We start from the raw sequence: 26,257 nt of genomic DNA, 5'->3' as shown, positions 1-26,257 counted from the left end.
TTTTTCTAATAAAATAGTCACTCCGCGTACCAAATGTAACATCAGTCTTCTATTCGAACAATATCTATAACGTATTTTACAGAATTAGACATTTTATTACTTTAATTCATGGAGATCAAATTTGCTTAACCAAATTATTATTAAAAGGCATAGAGTAGTTATGCATACTGTTCTTTCTCCATAAATTTGGGACTTCATGGAGTGCTGATGGGGATGAAATTCCTTGGAAAGAAAGCAATGAAAAACATATTCAATGTTACCTTCTTGTAATCCTATCCCATTCCTATCAAAATATGGAAACAATATATAGGGAAAGGTCTAAAAAATCCACAATATATACTCTTAAAAGTAAAGAACTTGCTTCATCTGCCATCCAGAATTAGGATCTTCTTCAGTTCATTTGAACCAGAGAATATCCAGTTAGTTATAGTGAATGAATATTTTTGTCCCCTCAAAAAATGAAAAGACAAAAACAACCCTTCACTATAATTAACTGAATATTCTCCAGTTTATTTGAACTGGAGATGATCATGTTCCTGTCATCCACCACTTGCCCTCCAAAAACCCTCCCCTTGCCCAACAGTGAACTTGTATACCGCTCCAATTATCTCACACCTTGAGCTTGATGATAAAATGTCCCAACACAAACAAATTTTCTGAGATGAAAGTTACACCGAAAATTTTCAATGAAACTTTGAATTGTTTGATACATTACAAGGGTGAGTTGTTTGTATTGGAATCAATTAGAGACCAAAAATCAATTGTTATGTACAAACAAACATGGAAATAGGGGTTAAGGCATCCTTGACCACTCAAAATGCTTTCACAGCAGATCTAACTACACCAATCAATTGTATCATCTTAGGCGTGCACTAGGCATGAGATGCATTGTCTACAACTTCAACGACATGGTTTAAATCCATGATCTGTGCCTCAAATCATCATCAACATCATAATGATTCTCATCACTGTCAGTTCTACCAGTGAAATACACGTTGTCATCGTCACTATTATCGGATTCATCATCGGTGTCTATATTGGAATTAACATCTGAAGTATGCCGCGAGTTCCAATCAGGAGGAAAGGTCTTCTGCAAGGCTTCTGTAAGCTCCCCACCTGTCCTCTCAATCTTGCGTAAGCACTTCGACCAGTGAACCGCGGTCCCCATATCAAAAGTCAACCCGCATTCTACCATCTCTCTACAAATAGATAAAACTCCAGAATAAATGTAAGCTTCAGCAACAGTAGCCCTTGACAGCAGAGATGTCATCAGGCAATGATATACAGCTTTGTCCGGCTTCAATCCAGCCGACTTCATCTGCTCGAAGCATCTCAAAGCCTTCTCTGGAAGAGAAGCACGTGCCCAACCATGTATTAATGTGGTGTAGGTTTTAAGATTTGGCTTCACCCCTAAAGCTTCCATTTCCTTAATTGTTTGCCTAGCTCTCTGGAAAATAAGAAATATTCCAATTATAAAATGGAACTGCGACTGAGGCATGAAAATTGAAATAAAATCATTCAATTTTAGAGTTCCTGCACCATCTAAATCTATGATTCTCAGACAAGACAAATGAAATTATTTCTTTTATGTTCCAACATTTTCTGGCATTTCTTCTTTTCATTGGTAAGATACACATGTACCTACTACTAGGTCTTTGAATCCACAACTTCACCCTCCATCAAGGAATTGTCATTTAAGTAGAGCTCGTTGATCGTCTAACACAAAACAGGCAAGATTCCATTCTATGGAATAAAACCATCATTTGTATGACATAGTAAGAGATACAATGTGGCCTGACAAATAAAAATTTGGTTTGCAGCGAAATCCTAAAGACTACAAGCAACAAAAAGCACTCTCTAAAGCACTGATTAAGAAGGAAATTAAGTTATTCGTAATGCTTTGTGGAAGAAGATTTTTCATCTCCACCCAACAAAATCCAAAGTGAGATTACTACCATTAAGTGTCCAAAAACAATAAATGAACTACAGAATAACAAAGTGAACTCATTCCACATGCTTCACAAATTAAAATAATTTTTTTTTTTTTTTTCTGTCTCATGGGTTTCCAACTGCCCCTAGTAACTGCTCTTTACCGATAATTTGATGGGAAACAGACAGTAATGAATGATGAGCATACCTGCATGTCTCCAGCCTTGCAACAAGCATTTACAAACGATGTGTAAGTATGGATATCAGGTTGAACCCCTTCCCGTTTCATTTGTTGCATCAGATCTGCAGCCTCCCAAACATCACCTCTTCGAGCCCATCTACGTGGGGAAACAACAAATTATCACAAGCACCAAAAAAGCAAACACACAAAACAACAAATTAAAAGGAATATTAAAATCGCTAAAACACTACTTATCTTAAAAGCTTAAACTTATATGAAATGATGAATTTAATCATTTAATCAAAATATGTAACACTTCTTTGCATGTGGACTCAAACTCCTCATTAACAAGTGAAACCCAACATATGAAATACTTAACCGAAATAGGGGGTAAACCGAGGAGCTAAGGTTTGAAATTAGGACTTTTACCTTGATACCATATCAAATCACTACTTACCCGAAAAGTTCAAGCGTATAATAAAGAGTGAACTAAACCTTTAATTACTATTATGATAAAATAAAATGATCAAATAAGTTGAACATATATCCTGAAGAATAAATTAGAAAAATTAAGTCCAATGAAAGAGAGATTAAAGTGAAAATTATGAGTATACTGTTGCACTTCCAAGGTTATAGACAATTCATACCCATCAATTAATATGTTGTACACAAAGGTGTTTTTCGGAATCTTTTGAGCACTCATTTCTTTTGTTACTGCTAAAGCACTCTGCATTCTGCCTGACTTGCAACATGCCTTCAGCAATGCCTCATATGTATAAACGTCAAGCTCCAACCCTTCATTCCTCAATTTAGTAAAATACTCGAATGCTTTTCCAGTATCTCCCAATGATGCATAACCATGCATGATATTTGTGTATGTATGCTCATTTGGAGGTACGCCTGCTAGTGTCATCTCATCTAATATTTCAACAGCCTTCTCCAACTGCAAGAAACACAAGGTAAATAGAATTGCCTTTGAAGAGAATGGGTGCATAATGAAGCAAACCAAAAATAAGATTCAAGCAAGAAAGAAAAATAAAATTTGAGAAAAATCAATACAAGCTTCTAAACATTTAAAAAAAGATAAAACTTCAAACAGGCCCCTGAACTTCCACACGTTTTGAGAAGATCCCCACAAAGTTCAAAAACTCTCAATTTCACCCATCAAACTTTTATTTTGATGAAAAAAAAAAAACCTACACAAGACAGTCCAAAAAGGACCAGAAAAATTATGTTCCAAGTTCCACGTCAAAATTAAAAGAGATTGACCAAAGATTATACACCATGACTATGTATTGGTTCCAGAAAAATTCATTAAAACAAAAAAGAGAGGAAAAAGGAAAAAGTGCTTGTATTTCACCTTAAGTTCTCACCTACTTAGGAGACCAATAATGCATGTTAGGGATCTCAACATTAGTTGGCATAAAGTACTAGCTAATGGGCAATTGTACAAAAGAGCACTGCATTCTTGGCATAAATGACAGGAGACAATAAACCAAAACACCATATCATGCATAGTGAAGTACTACAACAGAGAGATAGAGAGGGAGAGCTCATTTGAAACTTTCTATAATATAAAGCAGCAGGAGTAAAATGAAATTGCCAAAACGAAAAAAGAAACAGATAAATAAACCTATAATTATCTTACAAGGAAAAAGGAAACAACGAATCACCCCAACATTTTTATTTTTTTTATTATTTTTGGTGAATAAACACCTCAACCTTTTGTGGCTAGATTTTAGAATAAACTTCTAGTTAACAGGTAATCAAATTCCAGCCACAGGCAAAAAGTACATGGTTATGAGAACCTATCTAGGTGCCAAGCAACTTAAATTTGGTCATGGAGGCAGGCATCATAAGCTCCTTTAACAATCCAAGATTACAAATAAATTAAGATATCAACCAACCGTTATTTGAACTTTTTTGTTGACTTTTTCTTTTTATTATCAAGCACAATTTACCTGACGCTTCTCAACAAGGCCAAGTATCAGAGCATTGAAAGTATGCACAGTCGGAATGCATCCACTCATCCTCATCATATCAAACACTTCCAGGGCTTTTCTCATTTCTCCTGCTCTTGCGAAACCATGAATGATGGGCATAAATGTACGGGTGGTAGGCCTATGCCTCTCCTTCTGCATCTCTCTGACAGTACGGATGGCACGATCCATGTTACCCATCCCACAGAATGCTCTAATGATGTTATTGTAGAGCACTACATCAAGTTTCAGACCATCCTTAACCAGATCTTCAAAAATTGCAAATGCATTAGTCCAATCTTTTAGCTTTAAAAATCCATTAATCAACATGGAGTAGGTCTTCATATTATGTTTTATGCCAGCTGATTCCATCATTTTGCTAACCTCCAGGGCTTTAGAAACTTTCCCAATCTGAAATAGTGAAACATGATTTTTGTTTGAGCATCAATTGTAAAGAAGACCAGATATACCAAGTTGATAATGAGAACGTGTAGTAATTGTAAGCGCAATAATTTTCATAACATCTTAAAAATAGAACCAAGAATCATCAGCGATTTTACAAACTTTTAACCTATTTCAATGTAGGGGACCTAGGGGTTACTAGCCAGTGTTGATTCCACCAAAGTGGGGTCCTAGGACGATGTCTTGTATACGGTTTAACCTTCAGCATTTTTGCAGGAAGTGAGCTCTCCAAAATCAAACCTCTGCACTTGCATTTGACAATCCAAGACTTCACCATTGCACCAGACAATACCCATAAGCTATTAAATATATTCATACATTTATATATAGATCTCCATGTGTTGTGTGTGTGTGAAGCAACCACATATGAGGAATATCAACAGTCTTGCCTCCATGGAATCACAGAAATATAGGTTAACTCAACTCAAATAGGAGTCTGCTAATGACATGTAGGACACAACAATCAGGTAAAATGTATATTTGGCTTGTTTTGCTTCATTATGAAAACTTCCTTGTATTTTCCTCATGTAATGCTTTCTCCCCTTCCGTTCTAGGTACATTTTTTTTTTGATAATTAATACATATCATTAATAAGCGGAGAGTGCACAATCCTAATACGCAGGATGTATACAAAAAGCAACCCCCTTTAAGTATTAAAAGAAGCACGAAAATCCACAAAATAAGAAAAGTTAGAAAAATGGAAAATATTATACGCCCCGGTCCATATATAAAGTGAATTAACCAAGATGTTCTTGGGCTCTTCCATCAGCCTCTCACCATCTTCAAAACAACTTGCATTCCACTCTGTCCAAATACTCCACATTAAGCACAAAGGAGACATCCTCCAAACGGCTAAACCAGAACGACTACCCAACTACCCTTGCTCAAAACTTAACTCAATCACCCTTTTAGGTACATATAATAGCATATTTGGCTTACAATGTTTATAACATGGACAGCAAGGTAGTAGAGGAAGGGGTTCCCCTTTAGATTGGATTAATGAGCCCAACTAGCAGAGCAAAAGTACTAGAAAGGACTTCTGCCCAAATCTTCTGCACCCTTACTATATAAGTCAAATCCTCCTACATATACTTCAGGTAGAATAATATCAAAAATAGAAAATGTAGCATTTTGTTTTGTAAGTGTCCATAGAAGGTAAAGATGTAAAAAGTACATTTGAACAAAATAACATCAAGAAATGCATACTGAATGGGTTTTATCCATATTAAAGTCAAGATATCATGAATGATTCAATCCCAGCACATCATGATACATTGAACTATCTATATTGCCCTTCATTTTTTTTCCATTTTTTTTGGGGGGTGGGAGGGTCGATTCTTAATTTTATTTATTTATTTTGAAAGATAAAGAAAAGATATATTAAACAGTGGAAAGAAGAGCCAAAGCCCAAACACATGGATTTCTACAAAAAGCCCCAGGCCTAAAGAGAGATACTCACACCCTAAGATCAATTATATAAAAGGTCCCATAAGGACAAAGAAGAAACAAATTAAGGATGAACCAGTAAACAAGCAATGACAAACTAAGAAAGAGTCTTGAGCTTAAGCATGAAACTCTTAACATTCTTTAACACACCATTCTAGATGTTCCATATTAAGCACAAAGGCACATCTCGCTAAGCAACACTCGGATTCCTTTCCCAAGGATATCATTATCAATGAGCTGCAATTGATAATGAGATTTTAAGTATATAACACTACATATGGCTGAAAAATAGTCAGCTGGATTCAATAGAGATAAGGTACGTTGATTAAGGTAAGGGTTATTTTGGCATCAAAGTTCAACCATATCATTCAGAAATTTGGTTCTTCTGGCACATGACCAAAAGAAGTCGAGCAAAATTCTCTCAATATTGCTGCCAATTTGGTTCTTCTAAAACATGACCAAAAGAAGTCGAGCAAAATTTTCCAGTCCTGCCACAAGTTATGCTGCCCCCGTGCCAACACAACTACATGAAATGACATCCCAAAGGTGACATCATTTACAGCTCTATCCTACGTTACCTTTCCATTCATCCACCTCCAAGCCCTCATGTCAACCATATGGTTATGCTCTAGATACATTGTTCCTCAACCAGGAAAAAAAAAAAAAAACAAGATTAAAATGTTTACAATTAAAAATAAATAAATAAATAAATAAAAAGAGAGAGAGAGAGAGAGAGAACGGAAAAAAAGACACCAGAGAAGAAAATAGATGAAAACCACAGCCAGTCAATTAATACTTAGAAGACAGAATTTGTGTTTCTCACCAAACAAAAAGGAGAGCAACATTTAAAAAAGAAGACAACATATGCCTCATTACAGTTTAATGTGAAAGGAAAAAATAGTTATACCTTAGTGTAAAGATTGATGAGACATCCGTAACTGATAACTGAAGGTGTAAAGCCACATTCCTACATCACAGTTTGCGTGTTAGCGTAAAGAGAAGACACTAGATAAGTTATAAACTACATGAAGAAAATTCTTTATTGTAGACAGTAAAACTCGTACTTTACCAGCTTGAAAACTATGTCTTGAAGGTTTCAAGGCAAGACAAGGAAAAAATCCAAACAGAGAAACCTCATAATGAAGGCTACTTCGGTTCTTACTATTTGAGTTTCTTAATTTTAGTAACCTGCTGGTTTTGATATACTTTAGTTTCAATATTTCTAAGATTAAGGAAATTTTAGTAACTTCAATCTTTTCCGAATCTAGGCAGCAATAGTGGCCCTTCAAGTATCCTACATACATCAATCTAACCATCTCAAATCAATGAAGATCATTATTTAAGAGAAACTTTCAGTAGCTATGATGTCCCATTTGAAGATCAATATTTAAGAGAAACTTTCAGTAGTGGCCCTTGGGATTGCAAGTTCAACCCTTGTTACAATGCACTAGCTACAAGAATCTAGGCGTCATGCCTCACAAATCTTTTTCATTTTTCTTCTTTAAAAAATTCCTAAACCAGCCCTTAATTTCTTTAAGATTTTAACATAGAATCTCACTTCTACAACGCAATCATTAAGTCTTCATCCTGACACTTAACTAAACCTCCCCCATAAATAAGGGATGAAGTGTCAAGTCACAGATCCAATCACGTATGATACATGATTGGTGTCCATTTAGTTGGGAGAGAAAAAAGGAAAAAAAGAAAAACAAAACACAAAACACAAAAACAAAACTTAACAAAACCTTGCACATAACTAATTGAATTAGGTTGATATGAATCCTTCATCAACTAGTTGGGGAACATGTGTCTTTGCTCCACATGCTATCCTACTGAAGGCCATAGTCTCCAATCCCTCTCTATTCATCAATCGTTCTTCACTATCCCTAGCCATGTTATTTTTAGGCTCCCTCTAACCCTTTTTACTCCTTCAGCTTGAATCATGTCAATCTTCCTCACTTGTGTGGCCACCAGTCTTCATTGCACATTGGTAGACCATCTTAGGCAACATCACCTTTTTCTAAGTGGAGCGGTGAAATGCGTAGAGATTGGAAAGAACACCAATGGCAAAAGCACTCTACTGGGCAACATTGACGGTAAGAGATGGAAGCTAAGGTAGCAAATGAGATTAGATACCATCTTAGGCAACTCTCCATCACCTTTTTCTCAGTAGTGTCACCCACACATTTACATGGATATCTTTTCCTCTTCATTGCACCAAAATAGTTGTTCTCCAGATTTCCCCAACAATTAAGTTTTCAATTTCCAGTGACATTTGATGCCATCGAATCATCCTTTTCACTCCAAAATTAGGATTATGACCTCTTGATTCACTCTTCCGCCTTTTATAACTAAAGCAGGGAAAAGTTCTTCCAAGCTTTATCCCTCCGTGCAATGACCCATAGGCAGCATTCTCTAGACTACTAATGCTGTCCAAGGATACTTTGGTTTCAGGAACACTGTTCTATGTCACTAGCCTTTCAAGAATCTTTGAATCATCTCAGTCCTCACTTTTAATTTATAGGTTAAATTAAGCACAGATTCTGTGGAGTAGTTTCTAGACCTTGAGCTCCACATGCTTGGTGCCTTTAAGTACGTCGATCTTGATGCAATGAGCTTAGGTTCACAAAGGATTTTTTTAACTCAATTTCTTTTCCAAAATCCATATATTAGTTTTAGTTAAAATGATGTTTGTGGGTAGAACAAGATTTAATTAAAGCTATATTTTGTGTTGCTAGGGTTTTAGGCTTAGTCCCCTTGAAAAAGAGGTTATCACAGCATCGTAATGGATACTGTTACTATTATTATATCAAGAAAATGTGTTTGACTTGTTAGTTTCTTCAAGATAGGGTTTTACTTATTTCAATATCCAAGAAGAGGTTTTTCCTTTTCCCATTCAGGAACCTAGGTTTCCAAAGAAGATCGAAATAATTTCCACTGCATCAGTTTTGACTTCATTTTATTTTGAAAGCATAATTCTTTTAGACAAATAAAAAATAACCAAAAAGAAAAAAAGAAAATCCAGTTACAAAATATGACAACGGCAAACACACATGCAGACAAACACAAATATGTATGCATGCATGAACAGGCCCACCACCCCAGGCAAGAAAAACTATTATCACATATACCTTGAGTCGGTCAAACACAACCAGACATTTACTTTCATTGCCACTTATTGTATAACCATCCATCATGGTATGATATATATCAATAGGTGCATCAATACCCGATTCTTCCATCTCCCTCACCAATGCCTCAGCTCGATCCATATTGCAAGTTTGGCTGAAAATTTTAAAACAAAAGATACAAAACATCATGAAATTGGAAACAAAGAATTCTTTTAGGAATGCATCTTATTTACGTACATCGTATTGAAGAAAACCTACAAAAGAGAATGTTGTGCAAATTGCCAATGGGTTCTAGCTCAAATAGCACCTCTCCTCCTAAAAGAATAGGGTGGAGGGTGAGGTCATGGATTCAACCCACTGGGTGTATATATATCGAATCAATTAGAAGGGGGAAAAAAAAATGTTGTACAAACATGTAATGAAACGCTCATCAAAAAAGAAAAGAAAAAATAATGCCAAGTAGAAAATGACAAACTGAAAAGTAGAAAAAGAATTTCAATATAGAGTTAATAAATTTTGCATCTGTCAATTTGTAGAACATGATTTGTTAAACATAGACTTCAAACCTAGAAAATAACCAAGAAAAATACAATGAACCTAAAATTGATTTGTTAGAACACTCACCAGTGAGCATATATAATATTCCCATAAATGATTGCATTCAGACTTGTATGTCTCTCTTTGGCCTCCTCGAACCAGTGATCTGCAGCTCTTTCGAAAACAACATCAAATAATGTTAGATCATAGAGATACAAAATCAACTCATCACTTTATTGATACAACCAATTCAAATTCATGCACTCGAAACAAAATGGATTAAATCCCTAGCGTCTTACAGTTCCACCTAGTTGCAGGTAAGAAACAAAGCACAGTACGACACCAGAAGCATTCTGCTTCAATCAAGGTGAGTGCAACCAGTAAAGTGTAAGCAACACAATGACACATTTATTTCTTCCTCATCAATTGTAAAATTTGCAAAGTGTTTCAACTTTATAAGAGCTTCGCTTCACTTCAATCCTTGCTTTATGTAACATATTACATATTACATTTAAGAATTGGGTTTGGAACGTTTGTTTTTCCAAAGTTCGAAACTAAATAGTTCTAGACAGTCTAATAGTTCCAGAGAATCCTTGATTTTTGTAAAATTTGCAACGTTTTTCAAAGGTGACACAATTCTGCTACTCAACAATAACGTCATTGCATGCCACCACTCACATCACTTTGACAAACATTTCCTTTTTTCTTTTTGGCTGTGAAAATAGCTTAATTTCAAAAAAGCCGCAACTGCATTCCTCAAATATATTGCTTCAAAAGGAAGAACCAAAAAGAGAAAAAAATTAGTGACTACGGCAAATAATGAAATTTGGAAAGCTTAGGAGTACCAACCAAAAGGTACCTTTTAAGAATTAGTACAACTGGATTTATTTATTTTTTTAGGAAGGGGGCTTGGGGAATGGAGGGTTGGTTGAAGAAGGCACTAAAGAGAAGCATGTGGTTTACTTACTCAGCATTGCCAATTTTTGCAAATCCCCCAACAATAATACTGTAAGTCACCAGAGTCATTTCAATGCCCTCATCCTTCATTTTCCTGACACAAGATAATGCTTCTTCCATGTCTCTACCAACTGCATAAGCATGAATAAGGCTGCATGAAATAAACAAGCTTTAATGTTGAAAGAAAAGGATTAAAAATACATAATCCAAAAACTAAGGAAAACAAATTAAAAATTATATAACATTTTATTAGATCTACTAAAAAACAATCTTAATCACTATTATGTCATAACACTAAGCCAAATATGTATAAGTCCTGAATTCAAGAAGTTTTGTTGTGTTTTGTGGATAAAAGCATTTGGTTGTACTAGGGTGCAAGTCTTCTAGTGGGATCTCTGAGTGGGCATAATCTGCATTACCCAAATAGTACACATCGATTGCATCCTAGAAAAATGGCCATCAGCTCAAAAAATCAAGAAACTCAAAGTTGGCCAAATTCACATGTTTTGTCAAAAACATTCAAAGTTGAACATAGAATATTGAATCACAATTGATACCTCGTGTAGACGTGTGAAGTTGGCTCTATTCCTCTCGCTCGCATGCTCTCAAATGTTTCACGTGCACGATACATATCCCCACGCCTTGCATAATAAGTCACCATCAAACCATACTCTCTTCTAGAAGGCTGATATGAATAAGAAAAACAAAAGACGAAACAATCATATTCATGCGCATGACTCTTTTTTTAAAAAAAAAAAAAAAAAAAAAAAAAATTGAAAAATCAATCTTATTATAAGTGTAAAGGGGGCGCAACCCAAGTACATGGTGAGTATACAACCCACTTAGGAAGAAGAACACAAATACAGAAATTCTAAGAAATTAGAAAAGCAAGGAATATTGATAGCAACTATCCACCCACAAAGTATTTTGAACAATATATCTTTTTACTCTACCACTGTTCTCTCACAATTTTCAAAATTTCAAGAATTGTGTTCTCTCAAGATATACCACATTATGCAATGGGGAGTCATCCTCCAGGATTCTAAATTACAATGACTATCAAACTGGCCTCTCCAACTAGCCAATGATTCATTTAAGGCTATCATTTTTTCTTGAAACTAAGAGCAATCATTCCATGGATTTTTTTTAAGTAACCATTCCATGAATAAGCCTCACATGGTAGGTGTTTGTGTGTCATGCATGGGAAAACAATCTAAACAATAATTAGTATAATTTTTTTTTTTTTCAAATTCCTTGATTAGTAATACATTTTAAATAGTTGGTTTGAAAAAGAATAATAAAAACCTTGTCTATTTTTAATTGTGGCCCTTATTACTCTTTTAGAACAGAACATACTAATTCAAAAACACTTTATTGATTTTTTTTCAAGAAATTTTTTTAATATTAGATATAAAATAAACACACTTTTTTTTTTTTTTTTTTTTTTTTTTTTATTTTTTATGTTGGGGAACCTCTCCATGGCAAGACTCTTCGGACCCACCTCTGCAGTGTAAACCCCGGTCTACCGCACCTTCGGAAATTTCCCTACACGGAACTGGTTAAATCGCTGGCTTTTCACTGGGGGTGTGGCCCTAAGAAATTGTTTGCACCCATGAAGTGTTGAACTTTGGACCTTGAAGGGAGCAAACCTTAAGACCAAGGCCTCTATCACTTGGGCCAATCAATCCATAATGCAAACATACAATTCCATCTATGATTGTTTGCACACTTTTAATGACACTAAAGCAATCAATCCATAGAAGTCTTTTTATCAGTAATCATCCCATGGATAAGTTCAACACAATAGGTGTGTGCTTGCATTATGCATGGGACCACAATCTCAAAAAGGTAATTAGTATCACTTTTTTAAAATTCATTAATCAGAAATACATTTTAATACTTGTTTGAAAAAGACAAAAATGTTATCTATTTAGGAGCTTTTGAGTTCTGTTTAAGGGTGTAAGCGAGTGAAGCCGCTCATGAGCGAACTCGAGATCGGCTCGTATAAGCTCGACTCGATTATTAAAATGAGCCATTCTTTAACACAAATCCTGGCTCGAATATTAAAAGGAAGCACATAGAGCAATTGAGAGACAAGAGCTTGGCGCGCCCGCTGTAGTAGCAGGTTAGGTGCAAGCCAATAGCTGGCTAACTGCTTACACATGCACAAGCCGGCGTTTTGAACCTTTTTAGTGAAAAAAAAAAAAAAAAAAAAAAAAAAAAAAAAAAAAAAAAATTTAATATTTGAGCTGTTAGCCAAGTCGGCTTGGCTCGGTTCGTTTAATATGTGAGCCGAGCTCGAGCTCACTCTTTCAACTCGTCCTTGAGCTCGGTCTCGAATAGAATTAATACGAGCCGAGCTCGAACAAGCAAAGCTCGCCCAAGCTCAGCTCGTTTATACCCCTAATTTTGTTGGCCTATACTCTACTAAAACATAACACTGCTAATTCAACACCTGTTTATTGATTTCTTTTCTACAAGCTTGTTTATATTAGATATAAATAAGCATACTTTTTTATAGCATTTCAATTCAAGTAATAGCTCTTTGAGTCTACTTTCAGAAGTCTCCTTAGATATAGTTAAGATAAGACTATGCTTTTTGACAACAAAAAATTACAAACTAATTAAAACGAAATTGATCATGTAAGGGAAACTATAAATATAGGTAATCTTCATGCCCCTATCTAAGATTGAACTCATGACCTGCCCACCTCTTCTTTATGGGGCACTAGATGCCATTTGCTCCAACGACTATTTACATAATTCACATATTGGGAACATTTTCGTGCTAGAATATGATGGTAATGAAATAGTTTTAGCAATATTAGGTAGTTCCAATTCTATATTTTAACTTAAGGACATATCTTTTATATATATATATATCTAATTAAATAAGGACATATCTAACTTATCAAAGATTTCAACCATATTTATATTTTTAGGATTGACAAGTTATGAGTTTAAGTAGTCTACTAACTCTAATTTTCACTATTTCAATTCGAAAATATGACTAGAGTTACATAGGAAAACCAAAATTTGATGACCAGCAGTGATCAAATTACTTAGGTAAAACACCAGACCATTTAATTTATAGAGCAAAACTAAATAACACCAACAAAAAAAAAAAAAACCACGGTAGTGTCCTAAAATACTGTGAGGTGCTCAAGCATCAGCATTTTTTCTTTGACATTGCTTTTTTATTTTACCTTTTATATATTTATTATTCTCTAACACTTTTTTCCTGCTTTTTAATAATAATATGAATTTAACTATGCAGAATGATGGTGCAGCCATTGCATGGCCAGAGAAGAAAAATCCTCTTTGGAATTCAAACACTAAGGTTATACGTCCCATAGTAACTTATTAGCAAAATCCAAGAGCCTATATATATGTGTGCCATTGTCCTCAAACAACGAGCGATTTGTCAATGAGAATTTTGGTTAAGGCAAGGCATGTGTGCCCTAGTGTAATCTTTTTTCTTTCCTAAGCATATTTTTAAATAAGTGGTGTGTCGCTGAAGGCAAGCATCTTGTCCATACTGTAATTTATTATCAGCAGCAAGAGAAACATATAACAAACATTTTGAAACTGGAGAAACCTAAAACCTGATTCTTCAACTATACAGTACAGTCCTTGAATGAATATGTAAAAGAAAAGCTTATTTCTATACAGATTAACGCATAGAGAACTATCTTGCATTAATCTGAGAACTTGAGTGGTGGAATTTTGTAAATAAGCGGTGAAATCTATATTTGATCAATCAATCAACTTCCAAACTTGTTAATAACATGTTACAAATACAGGTTAAAAACAAGCTACTAGAAGGCTTGCACTAAATAAAACTATCAAATACATTCTCTTCCAGTAAAACAACAGCCTTCTTTTTATTTTATACATGTGAATAACCTAAATATTATAAAATATTTAGGCCACACAAAATTCTAGTAAAACCTGGCTATCTGATTGCAACCAGACAGTCAACAACATCAGTATTAAGAGCATGAAACAGGCAATCCCGAACCTGATCACAGCCAAACTAAAAAAGTCTCACACCAACCCAAAATAATGTTCAACGATTTATCCCAACTCATCCCAGTAGCTGTCAGAGAGCACTACAAGTGCCATGCTATGAATCAATACAATCCTTAATCCCAACCTGTACATACTTACAGTACCATCAATGCAACTACAAGTGCCTCAACACTTATTTATTTCCACACATTTCTAAAAGAATTTATCCTCCTTTCCTAATAGATCATCTTACTCTTTATCAAACTCAAAATTTATCAAAGAAACCTCAAATGTAACATCATTAGCAAAACACATGAATAAAGGGTGTCTATAACTTATAAGCTATACATATTTAGAGGAAAACACATATGAAGAAAGGGTGCTTATAAGCTATACCTTCTTAACTCTCTCAAAGGACTGCACGACCGCCTGCCAATTCTCCGGCTCAGAATCCAGAACCTCCCGGAAGCTCCTCCGTGAGCTCTCCCTCTCCTCGTGCCACTTGGACCGATACTCTACCCCGTCGAAACCCTCCAAGTACCGCGCCCTCTCTTCCGATTTCACCTTCAATCTCCTCCCATCATCCAACCTCACAGTCAACACCCTCCCATGAAACTCCACCCCATCAAACTCCACGGCCTTCATGGCCGACTTGGCCGCCATAGCATCAGTACCCCCATATATCACGAACCCGAAACCCGCATTTCTCTCCGTTTCGCCGTGACCCTTTATCAGAATCACGTTCTTTATCGGCCCGAACTGCCGGAAAAACTCGGCCACCTCGTTCTTCTTTATCCAATTGGGTAAATTCCCAATAAAAATTTTACCTTCTTGCCGGGATTCAACTCCCCCAGAATCCGAATTCTGGCTCTCATTTTCTTTGATCGCATTGTGGGTTTCTATTACCGGTGGGGGTGGAGGGGGTGGAGGGGGAGAGAGTTTGCTGGTGAGCCTGAGTTTGTTGGTGAGAGAGTGGGTGGGGTTGACAAGGTTTTTGAGAGGATTAGAGGGTGTTTTGGAGGTGTCGGGTTGGTCGGGTTTGAGGGTTTTGTTGGGGCGGCGGGGGTGGTTGTGGGAAGAATTTGATGGCGGTGGTGGTAGTGGTGGTTTGACGGATAAAGAGAGGGAAGTGGTTGTGGGGTGGTGTTTCCCGGGCAGGATGGTGGCGGGGAAGTGTGGGGTGGAGAGTGAAAGAGCATCCATTTCCCGTTGGAATGGGCAAGAATGAGTGTAAAATTTTGGGTACTTGGTATATGATAGTGGTGAATGAGTGAAAGAGTAGTGATTGGATAATATGTTGGGAAACTTTACTTATTTTTTGAATTTTCACCCCATTTTGTAATATTCCACTCATTTTAAAATCTCAATTTAGTGTATTAAATTTTTAAATTTTTTAATGTCCTCGTCTGCTAAATTTTTTTGTTAAATCACAACAAAATTTTCAAAATATCCTTGTGTTTTTTTAATAAATAAATTTTTTTTTTTGCAAAGATTAAGGGATGGGTGTTTTTTGCAAATTCTGTTAAATTTGGACCAATGCCTTAATCTTTGCAATTTTTTTTTTCCTAGAACAAATTGGGATATTTTGGAAATTTTGTTGGGATTTAACGGAAAATTCTAACAGATAGAGGACATTGAAAAAAATTCAAAGTTCGATACACTAAATTGAGAGAAATTGAACTTTAAAATGGATATTGCAAAAGTGATGACAATTCAAAAGGTTAAGTGAAATTTTTCCTAATATTTTTATCTTTTTATTCTTATGTTATATGACATCCATTTTAAAATAATAAAAAAACGGTTTCTAACATTACTCACGCACACAAGTAGGAGAACTCCTTGCGTCTTTTTCAGACAGATTTGTTGCCACTCATTTGGCTTCATGGGCTATAGCTTGTGAGGATCGGATCTCATAGAGGTTTTTTCACATTTGTTGTGAGATTGATAGCTAAGAATCCAAATCCGCCTTTTAGAGATTCGAACTAATAACCTTCATTTTAGATGGCGTGATTCCCATTGGGACGTGAAGTCGAATTTATATGCAATTTTCACAATGTGGAGATCCTTTTTATTAGGAAACATGCAATTGTATCCTCTGTTTTATCTTAAGGAAGATGTGCACTTTGTTCTGTAGTAAAAAATTACCAAAAATCTATTTAGGCATGTTTCTATAACTTGGGGGGGTTTCATTGCAAAATGTTATAGTTTTAGAAAAAGAAACATATAAATGTGAAATGTGATGAGTGAACATGTTAATTTATCTATTATTTCAAGTGCTATTTGCATTATAATAGTTGTTCAATAAATAGAAGTTAGAAAATTTTAAGAAGAAACTAAGGCTCACATCACATATATATATGTATGGTCAGGATACTTTAAACTTAATGAGCTGTGGACTCACACATTCGTCTATCTCCGCCCATTCTCCGCGCCAAGTTTAATGCCTTACATTAAACTTATGCAGTTTTATGCAGGAATAGGCGGTTTTAGGAAATGTTCAATTTTTTTTTTAGGTAAAAAATAATCTTCTAAAATATATTTGTTCGGTAATTTTTTATTTTTTTATTTTTTGGTTGAAGAGAGAAGTTGATTTCAAAAGGTATATATCTGTAGGAAAAATAATAATAATAATCAAAGAAAAGAAAAACACACCATATGAGGAGCAATTGAAAGATCTAGCATTACAAGATAAATATTTTAAATTTTAAACAAAATTGAAAATGAAATATATTCGAATCTACCCTATGAAAACGATTTTAATGAAAGAAACATTGATAGAAAGCCATGTCCAATTTAATCGAATGAATAATTTTTAAAATATTTGTAAAAAATAAATAAATAAAATTTAGATAAATGAGTGATTAGGACAACTAAGTTGCTTTAGAGGTTCAAAATACACTATTAATTAGTAGACTCATGCAGAACACGTTTCAACATTAAAACTCAACTGGCAATCACCCGAAAAAAGAACTGTTATTCTGGGTACAAGAATATATTATATTTATTGTAGAAGATATCGATCTGTATTATTTAAATACCAAGCACCCTTTACGTGGGATTTTTGTTATTAATTTGATCACGATGAGCATTACATATAACTGTTATTCATAAATTTAAATTATTTCGAAATAGCTAGATAATTTATTTATGTTAACATAGATATACTAGCTAGTTTTATGTACTCATCACCAGGGCAGCTCAATATATTGTGAGGCCTAAGACGACAATTTTAGATGAGACATTTTTATATTTAAATATTAAATAACTTTTAATTTTTATATTATGATTTTATTTATTTATTTATTTTTGGTAGTAATAAATTTGTCTCGAGATTTAATTAAATGTTTTATTCTTCTATTTTTAAAGTTTATTATATCCATGCATATTTCTAACAGAAATTTATAATTAAAAAAATTATATAAAAGAATAATTGAACCTGATTTATCAAAGGTCCTTCAGTTTAAAATAAATTGGTAATCGATGACTAATTAATGGATTAGTATATTTAATAGTTTGATACTTTGATATGCCTAATATTAATTTATTAATTTAAGTTCTTTTTGAAAAAAAAATAATAATAATACTATTTTATTTTTATTTTAAAAAAAAAAAAACATAAAAGTAATTAAGTTAGTGAAGTCACCTCTGTTTAAAAATAAATAAATAAATAAATAAATAAAAAAGTGAATTCTCGTTGTAATGACCGAAAAATAAAGAAAAAGTCATGTGGATGTGGAGTCTTTTCTTCTTTGTCTGTGACAACCCAAACTCCCATCGTGGCACATGTTCTTTTTGACGTGTGAAAATCTAACACGGTCATAAATGTTTTTTTTGACGTGTTTACTTTGACACGTCCAAGTTTATTGACGTGGCAAATAAAAGTTATTGTTTGTCACGTCAATAAACTGCTTTGTAGTGATGTTCTCATCCCAAATTAAAAAAGTAGAAGGACGAGCCAAATATCTAATTAAATAAAATGGCAGACTACTAGAGTAGAATGGGTGTTCAATACCTTGTTCAATACCTCATTGGTGTTGTGTGTCACAATGTCGTTACCTTGGCGATGTGAGTGCAAGAGAGATGAAGAGATGTCCGACGCTTGTAGCGGTGTTCCTGCATCTCTTACTTTCTAGCTGCAGTATAATTGAGAAATATGCACTACATTTTAGGTAGTGTGTTTTTTAATATATTGACAAGAAATTGTTATGTAATTTTTTTTTTTTAAAAAAAAAGATTTGTGCTCAGCACACGCTTCATTTACTTTACTATGGTCCACTAAAATTATAACTGACCCCATTTTCAGTTGGGGAGCTTTACGGGGGAGAGCAGAAGAAAGCGACACCGTCTATGGCGGTTGCTAATTCCGCGGAAACGCTAGAAAATTCAGTTACCGACAATCGGAAAATCTCTGCAGTTAAACATGAGATCCAAAAACATAGCAAATACTGAAAACACCCAATCATATGCACATTCTCAGAATAACACCCCGGAAAATGAAAAAGAAATACAGAGAGTCACAAGCCTCATGGAGAGAGATTTCCTAAGCACGGGCCATTATATGGTTTCAGAGAAAGAGATTTCAAAGAAAGAATACGGGATTGAAATAATACGGGATCGGAGCGCATAGCTTTTTTTGTGTGCAAGTGTGAGAGAAACTGTGTGAGAGAGAATTAGAAACAGTATAAAAGGGAAGATTATGCTACATTAATTTTCTTTACTTTTTTCTATATAGAAACTGTGATCTATATAAATAAAGTAAATGTCCCTGCACGTGGCATACATCAAAGCAAAAAAAAATGGCAGAGTACTAAAGTAGAATGAGTGTTCAATACCTGTGTCATTATATCTTTAACTTGGGTAGAGATGGAGAGAGTTCAGAGGTTAGAGTTGGATGCGGACGAACTTGTAGCGGGTCATTACAGGTTGACCTGTAATGACCCGCCATCTCTTTAGGATAAACCCAAAACACGACCCGTTAAGTTAACAGGTCGGCCGACAAGACAATTTTAAGGGTTATCCGACATGATCCGCTTAACCAATTTAAAATAATGGGTCGGGTCGGTTTTAACCCGTATAAACATCCTCAGCCTAAGACAAAATCAGAGCAAGAGAGAAAAAGAGATTGGAAACGGAGACAGAAGGAGAAAGAGACGCGAGCTAAGAGTGAGAGGGATGCGGCGGCAGCGAGAGAGAGGTGAGGCTAGCGAGCGGCGGTGAAAGAGAGGCAAGGCTAGTGAGGGACGGCAGCACGCGAGTGAGAGATGGAGACATGCAGCGGGTGGCGGTGATAGCACGACAGGTATGGCTGAGGAGGAACAAGGTTGTGACTGGAGAAGCTCTAACCCCACCATCGCAAGTCATTAAGGTTGGGTCTGATCAGATTGAAGCTTTCCAAAAGGCTGAGCTGCATCAGACCATAGCGAAGCCGCAACACAGCACACACAGTGCGACAACGTGGAAAGTACCTCCTCATGGGATGGTCAAATCATTTTTTATTTTTTTGAATATTTTACTTAGTTTCCTCGACCTTAAAGATAATCAGATCATGTTGCTAATTGTTCTAATTAATATATTACTCCTACCATTACAACAACAAAAATTAAAAGTGATTATTTCGAGAAGGACCAAAGAATGTAAAATAATATTTCTCAAACAAAAACAGCCTCAAAATGAATGACAATTATTCTAAAAGTAATATATATATATATATATATATATATATATATATATATATATATATAACATTGTTCATAACTGCGTTGTCAACCATTGGTAGCGTAGACATCTCCCCGTATAAGGGTGAGAGAATTGATGGATGGTTTTATTTGCCATGTTGTATGCCCCGAAATCCTCTTCCGTTGGAAATTCTGCGTCTCTGAAGTAGATGCAATTGTTTTTGTATACGGTAGATTTATCAGCTCTTACGCACACAGAATCCCTACGCGCCATGAAAATTGCTTCATCATCACCCAAGCTTGTGATCTCACCCCACACCATCGACTCCCAATCCAATTTGAAAACATAGAAGGACCACCGCCGAGGTCTACAAACAATCAACAGATCCCCAGACAGCGATTCCACACAACAGATGTATATTGACAAAACAAACAGCTTCTCAAATCCAGCAGTTGGAATTTTTGTGGCACGAGGAAGAGGATTGAACTCAAATTGTGCAACGTTCCCTGCATAGTCAATTGCACAGAATCCACCTTTGTAGCTTATCATATCAAAAACTGGCATATTCTCCTCGAAAGGATTATCAACGGGGGTCCACTCTTCATCTCCTGATTTCCAAACTACGATTTTTTTACCAGTAGCTAAAGCAACTGAAATTTGAGGAGGATTTGTCGGTTTAGATGACAAAACGAACTTGATTTCCGGTTGCTTCGGAAAATCGTGATCCAACGTTGGGAGCCGAATCCGAACTCTTGACCATGGGTTATAGAGAAAGATATGATGAGTGTAGTATTGATTATTGGATATGGTGAAATTTATTCCCAGCCAACCACGTCGGGAGTAGACGCTTGTGGGATAGCTCAAGAGACTCCCGTCACCGGTCTTGAAGTCGGGACTTTTACACATTCTTGAGTCGCCGGTGAAAATATTCAAAAACCATATGTTTCCCATTTCAAAGATAAGTAGATGGGGAGGTGAGGAGGCTAAAAGCTTGTCGGCAACGGATCGCCATGAATGACAGACGTTGCGGTAGCTGTAAAGATTAACGATATCTGTTGTTGGGTACGTCAAGATGATCTCTATCAACTCTTCTGGAAGGTCAGACACTTGAGCCATTGATTGATTGGTGGATAAGCAAATTTTGTGTTTGATTCACATAATCTTCAATACTCTCACTACAAAAAATAAAAAATTAAAAAAGCTATCATTTGCTATATAATTAAACACTAGAAAAAAAAATAATTGTGGCACATTTTATATAGAAAACACCAAAAAGGCAGAATTTTTTTGGCAAAAGCACATGTGCCAGGAAATATTCTGGCCCATGATGCTATGTGCCGCAATATTTGTACAGAAATTCCTCGGCTCTCTCCATTACCCGCCAGAAATTTGTATTACATCCTAATTTTTTCTTAGATGTGAATGTATAGCACTCTTTCTTCATTCTAATCTTCTTCTTCTCATCATTCTAGTCTTTCTTTCTCCTAGTAAACTCGCAGCTCTCTCTCTCCCCGGCCATATTCTTTGAACTTTACACTTTTAAGAATAATATGCGTTTTTAAACCAAAATCACAATTTTACATATCAATTTAAAAAAAATAGCAATTTCAAAAACACAATTTTAAAAATTACACTTATTAAATCACAATCAAACAGAACCTTAGTTTAAAGATGCATTTTTTATAACAGTTCAATCATGTTTTTATTTTAAATAATTTGTTTTGTATAGGAATTTCTTATAAATAGTGTTTATAATACTAAATTATTATTTTCTTTTAAAAAAAAAAAAAGCTGGATCCGGCTTATCTCTCCTCCCTCAATCTTCTCCAACTCCCAACCCATATTTCTCTCTTAAATCTCTTCCTTTCTCTCTCTAAACCCATTCTCTCACTCTTCAAAATCCCTCTTCAAATCATCACCAAACCAACACCCATTACAACCGAACGAGAGAAAACAAAATCAGAAAAATAAAACAAGAAATTTCTTTACCTTTTTTCTTCTCTTCACCTTCTTCTTCTTCTCTCTCTCTCTCTGTGATTGAAAGGCAGCAGCGGCTGAAATGGGTTTTTGCAAGAGAGACGGCGTGAAAGAGTTAATTAGTGGTGTTTATTTATAAATGATAAAGTTAAATCTCAGCCGTTGGTATTTTTTTTTCTATTCAATCTCGACTGTTGGTTGTTTTAAAACCTTAGATGATCTTATTATGTTTTTTTAATGATTTTCTTTTTATGACCTTCCTTTTGTACTATTTGTACTGGGAAAATTAATTTTGAGTTATTCATTCTATGTTTTTTTTATACGTAATACGCACCATTATATTTCCGTGTTTTTTTTTTTGGGAAATTTATTTTCATTTAAATGCAGTTTATGGCTTTTCCAAACAAAAACAAAAAAAAATATTGAAGAGAAAACTCACTTTTTGTTTTTTAATTTTAGGGGTCACTTTTAAAATAATCAAGTATCAAACTCTCTACATCTTTTTTGTATTTTAGTTAAATAAGTATTTTTTTAATTATTTCTTTTTCTTGGTAGATGAGAGAGAAGGAAAATTAATAAATAAGCTTAAAAAAACTAAATAACTTTTAATTTTTGGGGAGTTTGTCTAATAAAAGTTTAATTTGAAATAAAGTAGTAAAGAATTTGTGAAATAATCATTTGTGTGAGAATTTTCAAATTTTTAGGGGAAAGCTAAATTTTAAAAGGTCACTATGGGATCGGGATCCCAGCTGGGGAATTGCCCATGAGTTTTTTTGTTAATCTCAGCTGTCCAATGTAATCTAATGGCTACCAGCATGTCACGTGTCCCACTAAAAAGAAAATAATAAAATATTATTTAAATTTAAAAAATAAATATAAACTAAAATAATAAACAAATAAAAAAATGAAAATAAATTATTAAAAAGATGGGGTGGTTTGGCCACCCCATTTTCCCCATAGGGGGGCCGGCCACCCCATCTCAGCCTTGGGGTGGCCGAAGCCATCCCCAAGGGTGGGTTGGGGGTGGCTTCAGGTGGTTCAACCATCCCCTAGGGCTAAACCCATAAAAAATAAAAAATAAAAAAAACTTAGCGTTGGGGTGGCTTTGGCCACCCCCAACCGGCCCTTAGGGTGGCCGAAGCTATCCCATGCCTTTAGGAGGTGGTTCGGCCACCCCCTAAGGCCAAACCCAATTTCTTTTTTATTTATTTATTTATTTATTTATTTTTATGGGTTTGGCCCTAGGGGGTTGCCGAAGCCACCCCCAAGGCTAAGATGGGGTAGCCGACCACCCCCTATGGGGAAAATGGGCTGGCTGAACCACCTTATCTTTTTTAATAATTTTTTTTTTTATTATTTGTTTATTATTTTAGTTTAGATTTATTTTTTAAATTTAAATAATATTTTATTATTTTCTTTTTAGTGGGTCATGTGACATGTTGGTAGCCATTGGATAACATTGGACGGCTGAGATTAACAAAAAAACTCATGGGCAATTTCCTAACTATTGCTAGGGATCCCGATCCGTCACTATGAGCGTTTTGAGAAGTTTGTTGGGAAAAGTGAAAGACTGAGGCCTCGTTTGGTTCGCGGATTGTCTAGTCCATTGGAAAAGGATTAGCTACCACTGGGAATAGATTAGCTAGTCCTATTCCTTTGTTTGGTTGTAACGCTGTAATAGACTACCTAATACTATTCCTTCGTTTGGTATAATGCAATATGTTGGTGATTGGAATCGTATTGTGATCTTATTTCCTAAAATACCCTTATAATATAAATACAATTTATATTATTAAGGACTTTCATTCTTTTCTTTTTTTTTGAAACATAAACAATTTTACTATAATTTTTTTTTTTTTAAGTTATGTCATGTATGTGTCTTTTTTTTTTTTTTAGTTATGTCACACTAAAAAACCCCAAAACAGGTATTTATAACCTGTGTTCAAGCGTGTGTGTATATATATATATAACTGAATTAAAAATCAAACTGAGAAAGTATAGAGAAAGAGAGATGGAGAAACAAAAAAAAAAAAAAAAACTAAGAAACGTTTTGGGTATATATATATATATATATATATATATATATATAAAACTGAATTAAAAATCAAACTGAGAAAGTATAGAGAAACAGAGATGGAGAAACAGAATAAAAAAAAAAAAAAAAAAAAAACCCTAAACAGAATCAAAGAGAAACGATACAGAGAATCAAAAGAAATAAAAAAACAGAAAAAAAAAAAAAAAAAAACTGAGAAACGTTTTAGGTATATATATATATATACGCTTGAACACAGGTTGTTCAAGCGTACAACCTGTGTTCAAGCGCGTATATATATATATATATATATATATATATATATATATATATAAATTAAAAATCAAACTGAAAAAGTATAGAGAAAGAGAGATGGAGAAACATAATTAAAAAAAAAAAAAAAAAAATTAACCCTAAACAGAATCAAAGAGAAACGATACAGAGAATCGAAAGAAAAAAAAAAAAAAACTGAAGAAAAAAAAAATTATGATTAAAGTAATGCCACAAACACAACGTTTTTTTTAATTTTATTTTTGGCATAAACACAAAAGTATTAACAAATAATTTCAAATACAAAATACTCAAAATTATTTTTCTTTTATGTCATATCAAAATATTTTTTCAATCAAAAAGTAAAGAGCATCTTTTTTTTAAAAAAATTATTAAATGAATCCAACGACATTGCCACGTCAGTATAGTAAGATAGTTGTGAGATAAAAGTATGGTTACTTGAATTACGATATAAACCATACTTTTATTTCACCGCTATCCTATCTTGTTGTCATGACAATGTCAACCAACATTTGATTTGATTTGATTTTTTTTATAAATAAAGACTTATTCGACAGTTTATTGGCATTACCACAGTCCACATCAATAGAGTGAATGAAAGTGTTATTCTAACATTACTACTATCATGTACATGTGCACATCATTCTCTCAACCATCTTATAACTATCTCATTTGCAAATATATCATTGGATTTGTAGATTCACAAGTGGGTTCCACAAATTCAATGGTGGATTCACTCATCCACCAAAAACTCTTTTAAGCGGATAGTTAGTGAATAAATTGATAATAAAATAGAAAAATTAATAAATAGCGGAATAAATAAGATAGAGACAAGTGATTTTACGTGGTCGGGTATATTACCATCGTCCTCGGATAAAGCCTTAATGCTACATTTACTCTTATTTCGGTTCATAAATTTACAATACAAATGGTTCGTATTTATAGGAATGGGGAGATAATACAAAATGATATGGTTGATAAATTCAAATTAGATACATTCAATGCTAATATATTCCCATAATATCAAATCTTACACAATATATTCCAACAGTTTGAACTTATTTCATGTTAGGGGTGAGAGATATTTTAGGATTAAAATACTTTAGGATAATATGTTATCTTTATAGATAACATTAGAATTAGGGATTATAATTTAAATATTAGAGATAAGTATTATCATTAGAGTAGTTTATTCTACTTACGATAATTTAAATATTAGGGATAAGTATTATTAGTAGTTTATTCTAATTAGTCTTTTATTTTCACTATGCATTGTAATTGTCTATTTAAAGACATCAAACTCATTAATAAAGGAATCAAAAAATTAATCATGGAACAGGACCCTCGATAATATCCAGTTAGTTATTCTTAAGGGTATTTTTGTCTTTTCACTTTTTGAGGGGACAAAAAAGATATTATCTAGTTCAGTATAACAGCATTTAAGCCGGATCCAAAAAGGAAAAAGGAATAGTAAGGTTATGAGTAGAAAAGCAATTGTATTAATGTTTGTTTTTACTAATGTAGAAGGCTGGCTTTAACTGATGGGACGAAAGGCATTTGCAATTAATAGAGAAATATGTGATTGGACCACCCAATAACTCATCCCTTGAGAGGTTTTTTTAGGTCGATCAGACTACCCTTAACTTGA

At 34.3% G+C, this 26,257-nt stretch overlaps 2 protein-coding genes across 2 annotated transcripts; both read right to left on the bottom strand.

Annotated features, from left to right (window-relative positions):
* Positions 1-629: 629 nt before the first annotated feature.
* On the bottom strand, positions 630-15,859 carry LOC132174230 (pentatricopeptide (PPR) repeat-containing protein). The gene is made up of 10 exons (XM_059585924.2): positions 15,030-15,859; positions 11,180-11,307; positions 10,633-10,773; positions 9,753-9,839; positions 9,129-9,282; positions 6,905-6,964; positions 4,072-4,500; positions 2,758-3,053; positions 2,138-2,267; positions 630-1,447 (listed from the first exon to the last, which is right to left on the bottom strand). Exons 1-10 carry the CDS (start codon positions 15,834-15,836, stop codon positions 914-916), a joined length of 2,766 nt encoding a protein of 921 aa, XP_059441907.2. The 5' UTR covers positions 15,837-15,859; the 3' UTR covers positions 630-913.
* Positions 15,860-20,351: 4,492 nt separating this feature from the next.
* LOC132167553 (putative F-box protein At2g16290) lies at positions 20,352-22,382 on the bottom strand. Its single transcript, XM_059578564.2, has 2 exons — positions 22,299-22,382; positions 20,352-21,484 (listed from the first exon to the last, which is right to left on the bottom strand). The coding sequence occupies exon 2, from the start codon at positions 21,423-21,425 to the stop codon at positions 20,382-20,384; it is 1,044 nt and encodes a 347-aa protein (XP_059434547.1). The 5' UTR covers positions 21,426-21,484; positions 22,299-22,382; the 3' UTR covers positions 20,352-20,381.
* Positions 22,383-26,257: the final 3,875 nt, after the last annotated feature.

Source organism: Corylus avellana, chromosome 2, assembly GCF_965113065.1.
Source record: "Corylus avellana chromosome 2, dhCorAvel1.hap1.2, whole genome shotgun sequence".
Lineage (NCBI taxonomy): Eukaryota > Viridiplantae > Streptophyta > Magnoliopsida > Fagales > Betulaceae > Corylus > Corylus avellana.
Note: the sequence above shows the minus strand (reverse complement) of the source record. Positions and strands in the feature narration are given on the sequence as shown.